Source organism: Candoia aspera, chromosome 1, assembly GCF_035149785.1.
Source record: "Candoia aspera isolate rCanAsp1 chromosome 1, rCanAsp1.hap2, whole genome shotgun sequence".
NCBI lineage: Eukaryota > Metazoa > Chordata > Lepidosauria > Squamata > Boidae > Candoia > Candoia aspera.
This window is the reverse complement of record NC_086153.1, coordinates 210,480,771-210,493,661: the sequence shown is the minus strand read 5'-3', so window position 1 is coordinate 210,493,661 and position 12,891 is coordinate 210,480,771. Positions and strand designations below refer to the sequence as shown.

At 36.5% G+C, this 12,891-nt stretch overlaps 1 protein-coding gene across 1 annotated transcript; it reads right to left on the bottom strand.

The window, feature by feature from the left end:
• Nucleotides 1-500: 500 nt before the first annotated feature.
• Nucleotides 501-9,376, bottom strand: NXPH2 (neurexophilin 2). The gene is made up of 2 exons (XM_063307861.1): nucleotides 9,370-9,376; nucleotides 501-1,306 (listed from the first exon to the last, which is right to left on the bottom strand). The coding sequence occupies exons 1-2, from the start codon at nucleotides 9,374-9,376 to the stop codon at nucleotides 501-503; spliced, it is 813 nt and encodes a 270-aa protein (XP_063163931.1).
• Nucleotides 9,377-12,891: the final 3,515 nt, after the last annotated feature.

The window sequence follows — 12,891 nt, the reverse complement described above, 5'->3', positions numbered from 1 at the left end:
TGTGACCATGGAGGGGTGTGATGTTTTGTGACGCTCAGAAGTGCTTTACAGGCCATAAGGCACCCATTCCGAGGCCGTCGTAACTTTGGACCATCATTAAACAAACAGTCGTACGTTGAGAACTACCTGTATTTTTATTTTTGGATATTGAAATATTTATGATAACAGCAAAAACTTCAGGCTTGTTCACCCATTCAGTGATTCATCATGGAATCACAACTGCATAACCAAATAGAGACTTTGGTCAGAAGTTTAATGAACATGCTATACAGTGCTTGATCATGATGGTTCACTGACATATGCAAGTTGCTACTTGATGTTCTAGTCATCAAGTGAAGAACATGCTTGGGTGAATCAGCCCACAAATTATCATTTTCCTTTAGGGAGAAGAAAGCTGCTTAGTTAACCTGATTAGGAACAATGTCTTAAGAAATTTAAAACTAGAATTTCAGACAGATTTTTTTTTCTGATTTAACAGTCACTGAAGAATAGAAAGTACATCATCCAGAGGATAAATATGGTGTCTCACTGTGGTAGTTGTAATCAGGGCAGACTTTCTGCACTAGTTTGTAATCAACACTGTAGAAAGCAATGTAAATACAGATGACCTTAAATGGTTTAGAACATAACCAGGACACATGGCTTTGGGTCTGCTCCTGGTAGCAGATTTTTGAAGGGTCAAAGTTACACAATGCAGTTTTCTTAGCCCTATCCGTTTTCTCATACTCAATTCGACAGTTGAAAGACTTTGATTCCTTAGTCTCTAGAGTTGATTGAGGGGAAGATTCAAACTCCACCACCTTGGAAGGTGGCACTAGGCTCACAGAAACATTTCCCAGGCCTGTTGAATTGTGCCGGAAATAAACACTAAAGGTTCCATTGCCATGATCAACAATCTTCCCTGTTATCAGAAGATTCAACTTCACAGTTTTGATGTTAGAATGGAAATCGCCCCATCCAAACATTTTTTTGAATTTTCCAGTTTTTACAATTGGTCTGCGTTTAGTTCGTGCAAGAGATTCCTGAACTTCAGTGATATTGGATAGCCAATCCCAAAAGTTGTCTGTGTTGACATATGACATTTGCCCATGTTTCATTGTTGGAGAGGGCTTCACAAAAAGGCGTAAAGGATTGATGATTCGTGAATGGACTACATTAGCAATCAATGTGTCTGTAGCATCTTTATCCTCCCAGTCCAGTAAGTCTGTGGCCTGGATGATTTGCTTAGCATCACAGAATATCTGTTTCAAAAGAGAAAGAGAAAATAATATAAGAAACAGAAATCTGGTATTTTTAGCATTCCTTTCTTTACAGAAAAAAAATAGATAAAAAAGCTTATAACATTACTGAGCTATTGTACAATACTTGTGTTAAGTAAACTCAATTTTGCTGGATTCTACCCAAATCTTATTCCTCTCTCATAATTGTCAGGAGCACACTGAATTTTCTACAACCAACTTGATATGAACCAAATTCTGTATGTTTCATTCTCAAACTCTTGTTAAGAACTATTTCACCTGCTCTTTATATAATCTTATGATGTAAAAATGTGAGTCTGTTCATTTTCTTTTTATAGCATGTGTCTTAGATTACAAGCCTAACTATAAAATAGAAACTCCATGAATTGTTTCACAGGAGAACAATATACACATATAGTAAATAAAATAACTAAACTGGAAGTACTTCATGAATAAGTGATAGCACTTGTGAATTATTCATTCATGAATATTTTAAGAATCATATTGTTAAACACAGCAGTTTTAAATGCAAAGTGCATCACAAATCTTTGATAACATTCTACTTGTAGTAGTATAAAAAGCTTCTTTCTTTCTTTGGAAAAAAATACTTGTCTTAGAAGAATACTTATGCAACATTGCTTAAGAGTTACCAAATATTTATTTCTATATAAACAACATACCTTTTGTATTTATCCGATCACATTTAAATGTAAGATTTCCAATCTAAGAGTTAAGGCTCATAGAACTTGGGTAGTGAAATTCTGTGCCATGAAAGATCAGGGCTACCATATTATTGAGTCATCCTGTTTTCCAGAAAGCTAGAAATATTCCTACTCTGAACTGAGAGATGGATAATAGTGCAATACAGCAGACCTAAATGTTATACTACTGACCTTGTTCTAAAACAGACAATTTTTTTTTTAAAGGAGGATCAGAGTAATTACTTTTATGCATGTGAACTGCAGCATTTGCAGAATCATTATATTCAGAAAGGGTAGATTATTTTAAAATATTATTGGAATTTGTGATTAAATTAATTCTTACTCTAGGTTAATCTAGCTGTGAATATTTTATGAGAATATTTTGATTACTATTTCATTTCATATTAAAATGATTGTAATTCTTATCACAATGTATTCTTATGTAAAACTAGTATTCTTTACTCTGTGTGTCTGCATAATATCCAAATACATTTTTTATTTATAATTGAAGTATACAAAGAATATTCTTGTCACATGGAATTTTCAAAGTTTTTTATTTAAAAATTCTATCTTTATACAAATTCTGTTTATTACTACCTTTTGGTCTTTAGAAGACATCTGAAAAATCGTGTCACTTTCTGTAAGTCTTCTTCTCAATTTGACCCTGAACTTTTTATTCAGAGTCCTCAGTAGTTTACATTTTCCAATGTTTCAATATATTTTATAGCTGTTATTTCACTTCTAATGCCCTGTGACACAACCAGATTACAAAATAAGGTTGACACTTAATGTTGTGAGAAAATAATCAGGCATATTTCTTTTTCTTTTCTTTGTTTTACAATGCAGTCTTGCTTAAGAAAAATAGCAATATGGTATCAGATGCTACTTGGAGTGAGTTTTAGTCAGGTTAGTGCAAAATCTAAGTATAATGTGGCTGGAAAATGACCCAGCCCTCACCTCTCCCGAAGCTTCTGAGTGAAAAAGTGAAAGTGAAAGGTCCCCTGTGCAAGCACCGAGTCATGTCTGACCCTTTGGGGGGACACTGCTTTCGCGACATTTTCTTGGCAGACTAGAGCGGGGTGGTTTGCCACTGCCTTCCCCAGTTGTCACCATCCCCAGCAAGCCGGGTACTCATTTTACCGACCTCAGAAGAATGGAAGGCTGAGTCGACCTTAGCTGACTACCCCAGAATCCAGCTTCTGCTGGGATCAAACTTGGGCTGCGGGGAAAGTTTTGGCTGCAATACTGCCGCCTACCACTCAGCGCCACACGAGGCTCTTTCTGTGTTGAGAGGTAAGCAAAATACTTTCAAGGTATATTCTTGGCACATAATGTGCACATGTATTGTTTCCCCTGCTATAGGTAAATGTCTCAAAAAGATTTCCTAATATTGCGTCTAATTAAATAATTTATTTTTGTGCAAATATTGTTGTGAATGCACAGTACTGGGGAATTAAAATAATTTATCTCCTTTCTCTGAGCAACTTGTTTTTATAAAAACAGGTTCTGTTAAAAAAATCTTTTAATTCTCAGTTTAGTCTTTTTATGACCACATCAATAATTAGCAAAGAGGCAATGTACTTTGCATTTTCTTTTGATTAGGAATGCAATGTAATATGAACATCCACGTATGCACTGGAATTTCTCCCTGCAGCCTCCTCTCATCCCTCAGGAGCCCCTTCCTGTTTTGATTTAGAACTGCAGGACAAGTCTGCTCCATCAGCAACATTTGTTCCAGTTCTGGATGGCATTAGCTAGCATTAAATGAATCTTTAGAGGCGGATAACTATTTCCATTTTTTTCTTAGAACAATTAATTAAAACCGTCTAGATTTATCTGCTAGTAAAATGGTAGTCTTGGTAGACCACTGATGTGATCAGCAGCACCTTTTCTTTGGGTTCTCTTCTGATTACTTGTATACTTGGAAAGAGTTACAGTGTATACTGTGTTACCAAAGTGTTAAAAGCTGCAACTCACTCATTTCTAGAAATGATGTCCCATTTTACATTTGGTAATAAAGAGCAGCCATGATAATGCTTTTGTTTTAGAAAATAAGGAAAATAAATTGACTTCCTAATATGGTGTCCTTCAAATGTGTTGGATGGCAATTCCTATCCCTTTCAGGCATACTTAATAGAATAATAAAAGTTATAGTCCAACACTTAGAAAGGGCACCAGACTGGAGAAGGCTCCTAAACTTTCTTTCTAAATAACCAATACATACATTCCACTACCTTTTTAACCCAATAAAGAACATATTCTATTAATTCATCAGAAGGATCAGAACTTAGACTTTGCTATTAATCACATACAGTACGTTATTCTATAAAGGCAAAAGATAAATTGGATTTTATAGCAGCAGATGTGACTGCCATCAGTAACGTTGTAAGGATATTAGGAATTCCATAGTGTCTTTCTTTAACTTTTTATATTGGATTTTACCCATTCAATCTCATCTTTACGAGTTTTCCAGAATTTGTTGTGGTGACCCTCATTCTGGTTCTAAACCTGAAGCAGTACATTTTATCCTCTAGCTCTATGTATGCTCAACTAAAATTGTTACATTTTTAATCTCTTAAATTAGAGAATTTGCTGCCTAAGGTCTTGGGTGAATTTATTTATTTATTTAATATGGCTGCCCATCTCACCTAAGCAACTTTATAGGGCTAGGAGCATATAAAAGCACAATACAAAGTAATATAATATAGAATAACATTAAAAAACCTATAAAGGCAGTAATGGTAAAAATCAATGTATCATAAATTCAGGACTATAACCAAGTGGGCTCCAACAAACTGCCCAAACCTCAAGCCTGGGAACACTTCCATGTCTCTAAAGCCTTCCAAAAGACCAGCAAAGTTGGGGCCAAATGGATTTTGGTGCCAAAGGGCAGGTACCATGAAAGAAAAGACTGACTTCTGGGTCCCATAAGATGACAAACTTTAATTGACAGGACCCATGACATGCTGGAACTTAGGCACATTAATAGCCAGGCACAGTGAAAACAAGTTCCCTGTCCTTTGCCTTTCAAACTTAATCGCATATAATTGATCGCATCTATACTATCCTCCATGATGCCATGACAGATGGAAATGGCAGCCCTCCACCACCAATGACATCACGATCCATGGTGATGCTGTAGTAGAACCCATACACCTCCCTTTCCAACTCTTTCCTGGTCTCCCTAATTTCATAAATGGACTGCAATTACACACGACAGTACAATTCATATATTTACAACATAAAGCTTTGTGTCAAGGTAGAATTATATTCTGCAGATAGAAGCAGATAGAATAAAAATAAAGATATACTGAAGGCTTGTTAGGTTTCCACAGATAGGTGGCTTATGCATCTGATTTGGGAAGATGGTAGCATCAACTCATGCAGATCTGATAATTAGCTTAGCTTAGAACTGATTATTATTTGAAACAATTGTGCTGAATGTTATTAATAAGTTGAAATGCATGACTTAAGAGAATGCCAAGCCCTCACAATCTTGCCTGATGAGAGACTTGTTTACTGCATCAACTCTTTCTTCTAATTCCAAAGGGTTAAACGCAGTGATTATTCTCCATGAAAATCTATCATTTAATAAAAAGCATTCTTGTTTTTCACGAGGGAGTTTGAGACCTCTTTTGAGATGATCTACAGAATGAAAGGTTTTTGAATAATAACAACTCTTTTTCCTTCTCCTCCTCCTCCTCCTCAACTTTCTCATCTCTCTAGCTCAATAAAGCTTCCTAATTTGGAATTTGGGTTTTGACAGTATTTATTTATTTATTTTCTAGCCCACCTTTATTATTTTTATAAATAACTCAAGGCGGCGAACGTACCTAATACCCCTTCCTCCTCCTATTTTCCCCACAACAACTGAGAGTGAGTTGGGCTGAGAGAGAGTGACTGGCCCAAGGTCACCCAGCCAGCTTTCCTGCCTAAGGCGGGACTAGAACTCTCAGTCTCCTGGTTTCTAGCTCGTTGCCTTAACCACTAGACCAAACTGGCTCTCTTTTTATTTAAATAATCCAGCTACAGTATCTTTTGTGCATGCCAGACTGCAGTTCCATGCTACATGCATTAATCAATAAATTGTCAGGCTCTGCCTGAGACCCAATAAAAACACAGATGCTAGAGTAGACTTTAGGTTCTGGTTTTATTTGGGAATAGAATGCATGCCCTTAGAAAGCTGAGAGTGAGGGGAGCGTGCCGGAACAGGATTTAAATAGCCCGCGCCGGTCAGTGCTCCACCCCACCTTACCCCAGGTGTGCCCCACGAGTCTCAACAGTTCGTCCTTGCCAGGTGAGAGGTCGTACAGCCCCCTGCGCCCCGGGCATTGCCTCGATTGCCTTCCTGTGTGGTGATGATCCATTGCCAGGCGATCAGGCTTCTAATTCCTCGAAAGCCCAGGCGCGCCCTTCTGAACCTCACCTGTTCGGTTGTTATTCAATTTCATGTCAGTTTCCTTTTATTGTTGCTTCCTGGGCTGCCGGACTCGGTCGTTACATAGTTTCCTTAAACCCCTTACTTCTTTTTGTGTTTTTCTATTGCCCTTGCCTTATCAGCTCAGGACCCATATCCTTGTATTGTCATGCAAGCCGTTGCAATGTTGCAAACATTGCAACGGCGATCATGACATGAATAGTAAAAAGAAAACAGAGTGAAGCAGTCCAGTGATAACTGAGAAGCTATCTGGTAGATGCCTCCTTCTGAGGTGGAAAATTAACCTACAACTCATTCGATTCCTCTGCTTGGAGGTTAGGATCATTTGAGAAAAGGTGGCAGATATAGGAGGATGCTGCAGATAGGCATTACTCAAGGCTTCTGGACATATCCACAAGGGGTCTTTCACACATCACTATTACCTAATTTTTCTAACAGTAAATGCCAGGAACTGAATCAAAGACTTGACAAAAGATATTATTTATCACTGAAGAATAATCCCTTCTTAATTGTTTGTAAGTAATTAAATTGTCCAAATTCACTAAGGGCTTTATTTATAGCTAAATCCTTTTGAGCAAAAATTTTAAAGGTGATTATTCTCATCCCTCTTTTCTTGGAAGTAGTAATTTTAGAGTGTTTTCCTTATAGTGTTCATTGATACAAGCTTCCACCAGTTCAGAACAAATTTCAACAAATACACATTTTTTAGAAAAGACTACCTGAGTGTTGTGTTTGACTTTTCAGTAGAGGCATATCCAAAATCCAAGTGGAAAATCAGATTTTACAAACAGATCAAATAGGTTACAAGAGTCAAATCCCTACTGCATTTGAAATTGCAAATTTTGTTCCCCACCTAGCAATTGGTAAAGCATTGTCAGTTATTAGTTTTACTGCACTAATGAAAAGTGGCTAGAAACCCCTTGTTCAATAGCTTACATAATTGGATTGTGTTAAGAATCCTGTCCTGTCTCCTTTAGTTAACCAAAATGACAAGCTGCCTCAGAGCAGGAAAGCGGGGGGAGGACCAATTCATGATCAAATCTAGCAGCACATTACATTTTCGGCTTGTAAATAAATCTTAAAAAAGAACTATCCAGCCTCTAGAAGTTTAGATACACCAAAATCTCTGCTAACATTGCATGCAGATCCTACTCCATAAAACATCAGTGATAAAGCTTCTACCAAAATCATATATCTTCTGAATCTTTATGGAATTGTCAGAGCAGCATAATAGGAAAATGATAGAAAGTGGATGAGGAATGACAGAAGTGAGCTATATATCAATATACTAATTGTAGATATCAATATTTTCCAATGTAATATATCACTTTCTGAAAAGCTGGCAGAGCTGATGAATGTTAGTAGGAACTTTAAACATGAGGGTGGAAAAAGGAAGATAATTATAAATGGTGCTCAGTTTTCCTAAAAGCTTCTTTTTCTTTTATGATCTTAAAAAAAAAATACTACTCAAAAAGCTGTCAAACAGATGGAGGGGAAAACATGTAGAAAACATGAATGGACAGCAGATAAATATAGGACAATGGATATAGAAGCCCCCTCCTTCCCTTTTCTTATCTGTCAGTAAATTGGGAATAATTTCTAGAATTACAGCAAAACACATCAATTAGTAATATTGCTTTGTTATCCATAGTTGCTTGTATTACCTTATTTACACATTCACAATCTTAAATAGTTGATAAAGAAGATAGAGTACATGCTGCCATGACATGTTTGATTTCTATTTTACACTTTCTTTTTGAGAAATTAGATAAGAATATAAAAGTGCAGTAGTACTTACAGCCAGTTTGTTTTTGAAAGGCAACTATTCTTATGTTGGGAGACCTAAGTACAGGTAGTCCTCACTTAACAACCATTTGTTTAATGATGGTTTGGACTTACAATGGTATTGAAAAAAACAACTTAGAACCGGTTCTCACACTTATGACTGTCGCAGCATCTCCGTGGTCATGCAATCACAATTTGGGTGCTTGGCAACCAGTTCACATTTATGACCTTCACAGCAACCCGTGGTCATGTGATCGCCATTTTCAACCTTCCCAGCCAGCTTCTGGCAAGCAAAATCAATGAGGAACCACATGATTCGCTTAACAACTGCTGCAAAAAAGATAGTAAAATCAGGTCAGATTTGCTTAATGACCGCTTTGCTTAGCAGCCAAAATTCCAGTCCCAATTGTGGTCATTGAGCAAGGACTACCTGTAAATGGTGTCACTTAGTTTTTGGACATTCAACTTAATACAATGATGAAACCCTTAACTAATTATTTCAGAAGATCCCAGCTACATTTTCTCCTCAAGATACTGCTTCTTCTTTCTAATTCTGGTTATGAGTGTCTTGAATCTGGTCTGAAACAATGGCATAGGCACTAATAAAAAAGTTGTGGAGCCAAAAATACCAGTACTGCAATATGATGATCCAAAAGCAACTGAGAGAACATTCTTGATTCAAAAACTGTATTATCCTCGTAAGTCCATTTAAACATATTCAGAGAGGGGGTGGGGGGACTAACAATCAGTCTGCTGAAGACCAGAGTCTTCCATTTAAGTTTCTGTATTCCTCAGCAGGGTTGTGAAAGCTGAAAGGAATGGTCCAATGAAGTACAATAGCACCCAGATGAAATTAAGCTCTTACTGAAATGGCTCAGACAAACTAAGCCAAGGGTTGGTAAGACAGTGCCTGGCAGCAGCATACCACTTGCAACACCCCTAAATGGCTCACACAGAATCCTAATTAATTCTCTTTCTTTGGTTAAAATTTCAGCAGATTCCAGTACTGTTTCATGAAGTTTCAGGGATGATAGCAAGAATTTTTTGAGAATCTGGCCATCTCATATGATTTGAATCACTTGAATCAGTTGCCTACCCTTGAAGTAAGGCTTTTAGGGAAATGTGTCATCTCTTTCCAATAATATTAGAAGTTTATATGCTTACCCTCACTTTCCAGAATCTTTGATCAAATTTCAATATTGCTTGCCTGCCATTTCGGTTTTGTTTCCTTTTTGCATCCTCCCTCTGAGCTTACATTCTCTTTTCTGACTCATGTCAAAGTTTGTTCCCTATATCTTTCATAGTTTTTTTTTTAATTCATTCAATCATGTCTGATTCTTAGAGACTGCCTGGACAAGTCCCTGCAGTTTCCTGGGCAAGGTTTTTCAGAAGTGGTTTGCCATTGCCTCTTTCCTAGGGCTGAGAGTGAGTGACTGGCCCAAGGTCATCCAGCTTGCTTCGTGCCTAAGGAACTAGAACTCACCATCTTCCAGTTTTTAGCCTGGTGCCTTAACCACTATACCAAACTGACTCTCCTTTCATAGTAAGTAGTAGCAAATAATAAAAGAGTAATGACTGCACTCACTAATTGCAGTGCCTGTGAACTATCTAGATGTACATAGAATTACAGTGATCACATAAAGTGCATTTTAGGTTTGGAATTATTTCCATTTTTCCCAATATAAAAATAATATTGCATGATTATGAAGACGAACCAGAACATTTGGAAACAGCTTGATTATACTTCACCAGTTTCAAAGGCTACTCAATTAAGTTCTGGCTTTGATTCCAGTCTTAAGAAAATATGAGGCTTTCTGCCTCCACACTGGGATACCTATGAACAATAATGTTTGTTTTGCTTTTTGATAAAACTGGGTGAAATTTGCAAAGTTGAGGGCAGTTTAATGCAATACAGGTAGACCTCAGTTACTGACTGTCTCATGCAGCAACCGTTCAAAGTAACAATGTTAAAAGATAACTTTGAGACCAATCCTCACATTTACAACTGTTGTAATGTCCCAAAGTCACATCACTGCCATTTGCGTGCTTTGCAACCAGCTTACAACAAGCAGAATTAATAGAGAACACTGAAGTAAAATCATCAGTTGCGGTCATGTGATTTTTCGCTTAGTGACTGTGTTGCTTTGCTTATTTATTGAAAGGGAAGTAAGATCATAAGTCTGTCACGGTCACGTGATTTTCTGCTTAGCAGCTGTGGTGCTTAGTGACTAGGTTGATGGTCCCAATTTTAGTAGCTAAGCAAGGACTACCTGTACAAACACAAAGGTTCATTTAGGAAAGCAGCCTATGTTCAGGAAGTTTATGAAGGTGCAAATAGAGTCTTTAACATTTGAGGAATTCTAAAATAATGTCTTGCCACCCTGCTCAAGTTATGGGGACTCAACAGAATTCTGCATAAACTGAAGGTACAGAAGCTTCCTACTGAATAATCAGCAGCTTTTATCATTTGTTAAAGCCATGAGCACTGCTGCCATAGGCATATAGTCACAAAAGGTAATGAAAGCACATGAACAGTTTCTTAAAAAAACTTGAAAGTATCTTTTACACTTTTATACTTCTTCCAAAAGCAAAAGATTGGAATAAAGGAATCCTGGCAAAGCTAGTCTCTGACTGAAAGCTATAATGTCAGCACAGATGTAATAGGGACTCAAAAAGTACATTGCCTTCACTGTCTCTGCTGAGAATATCTACACTACAATAAAGAGAACAAAGATAAAAAGCAGAATTGTTGTTGCTGTCAACTACTGACCAGCCAACCCAGCAGAACATGTGGATGGTATTTCCTAAAAGCAAACTGGACCTTCCAAAGAGGCACAAAGTTGTAATAATGGTTCAGTAGTGTTGGAAAACAAACCTCCACAAAATCCCTAACCTGTCCTACTGACAACTTTCTCCTTCACAGGATGAAGGAAGACACAAAAGGAATAATTATCCTTTCTGTAATCCTAAATCACAGGGAAGACTTAGTAGACAGAGTGAAAATAGCAAGAACCTTGGGATATACAATCTTGTAGTAATAATAAAAATATATTTTAAGAAAAGACAAAATAGTGTGTAGTCAAGTGCACACCTTGGACTTCAAGAAAAATATGGCTTAATAAATGCAGAGCAATGATAACTAGGATTGCAGGCAAGAGGAACATAAGGGAAAAGAAGCCAAATCAGAGTGTGAATTCATAAAAAAGAAGATACAAGGATAATGACAGACTAATGATTAAAAAATGAACAGCAGAAAGAAGCTTAAAGAAAGTATCCTATTTTTCTTTATGGAAACATAAAAGAGTAACACATACTGAACTCAAAACAATTTAGCTGATTTTCATAACTTATATAAAATTCTAATTGAATTAATATCAAGAGAATATCTTGTAGCTAAATTATTTGATCATACTTTAGAGATGAACCAAACTATTGTATTTAATATACCAAACATGAGAGTTTTATGAGCAATTATTTTATGTAACACATTTTATATTTCTGAAATAGCAAAGTGACTATTATTTTTTAAATATGCTAAACATTAAGTACTTCAGGTCTTCCAAGATCAATTAAACACTGGGAGCAGGGTGAAATAGCTTCAGAATTTCCAGCGGGTTTTGTTTTGTTTTTTAAATCTCTAAGAATCAGTCATAATATAGTAGTAGTAGTAATAATAAATTACTTTTATATTAATAATGAAGTCATATATTATTAATAATATAATAATCAGTTACCACACTTTTCTTTCCCTGGTATAATTTTATATGGAGTTTTTGCAGCAAAATGATCATTTGAGGGGTAAGGTTCAAAATCTTTTATAGAGCTTTAAAGGCCATACACACACTTGGGAAGTATTCAGTGGATTTATGATTCTCTATAGCAAATCCCAGATCCACCTGATTTAACGTTAGGATGCATCTGAATCTGAGAGACCGCCCTAGAAAGCTAGGATGAGGAAATCCTATAGAGTATTTTCAACCCTAGGATGAAGGTTATAATAAAAATATAATAGTAGAATGCTGGAAGTAGATTTCCAATGGCTGCATACTATGCCATTTCTGCTCCTATAAAAAGCAGCAACAAAAATTATATGCATATATGCTTTTTTAAAAAAAAGCAAGTGGCCCAAGTTTTGCTTATCAGTACACTGAGAACATTTTCTATTTATCTTTTAAACATTTGCTCCCCAAGAAGCATCATGGATTCTCATTTTTCCTGAAATTTCAGTCCACATGCTGGTGCTTCAACACTTCCATGGATAGAACCCAAATTATTTTTTTCAGGTTGCTGATTGAAACAAGCACAGCTAGCATGTGTTTCCAAATGGCATCAGTTAAACACCCTTCTGCTGAGCCTTACCATTTAATGGTCCTCCCTTCCTGAGTATTTCTGACTCCTGAAATGCCCAGGGATTTCATTTTACCTTTACTAAAATCAGTTCATTAAAATACTTATTTCAAATTGTAATTATATGTCGGTTTGCTCTGTTGGTTGAAAACGCTGCAGTGTGGATAGCTGCCGAACTGCAAGTTCACAGATGTTCTACTCCCCAGGAGACACCACTGTGCTTAGAGACAGTCTTCAAGAAGATTTAGGAAATGGACTTTTAAGAATAAAGCACTTTTCAAGTTAATATAAGAAGAAGAATTGTGGGCAATAAGAGAGATACTAACGGAAATATATTAAACTGACTTTTTAAAATAAAAAAACTTGATTAAGTTTCAAGCAA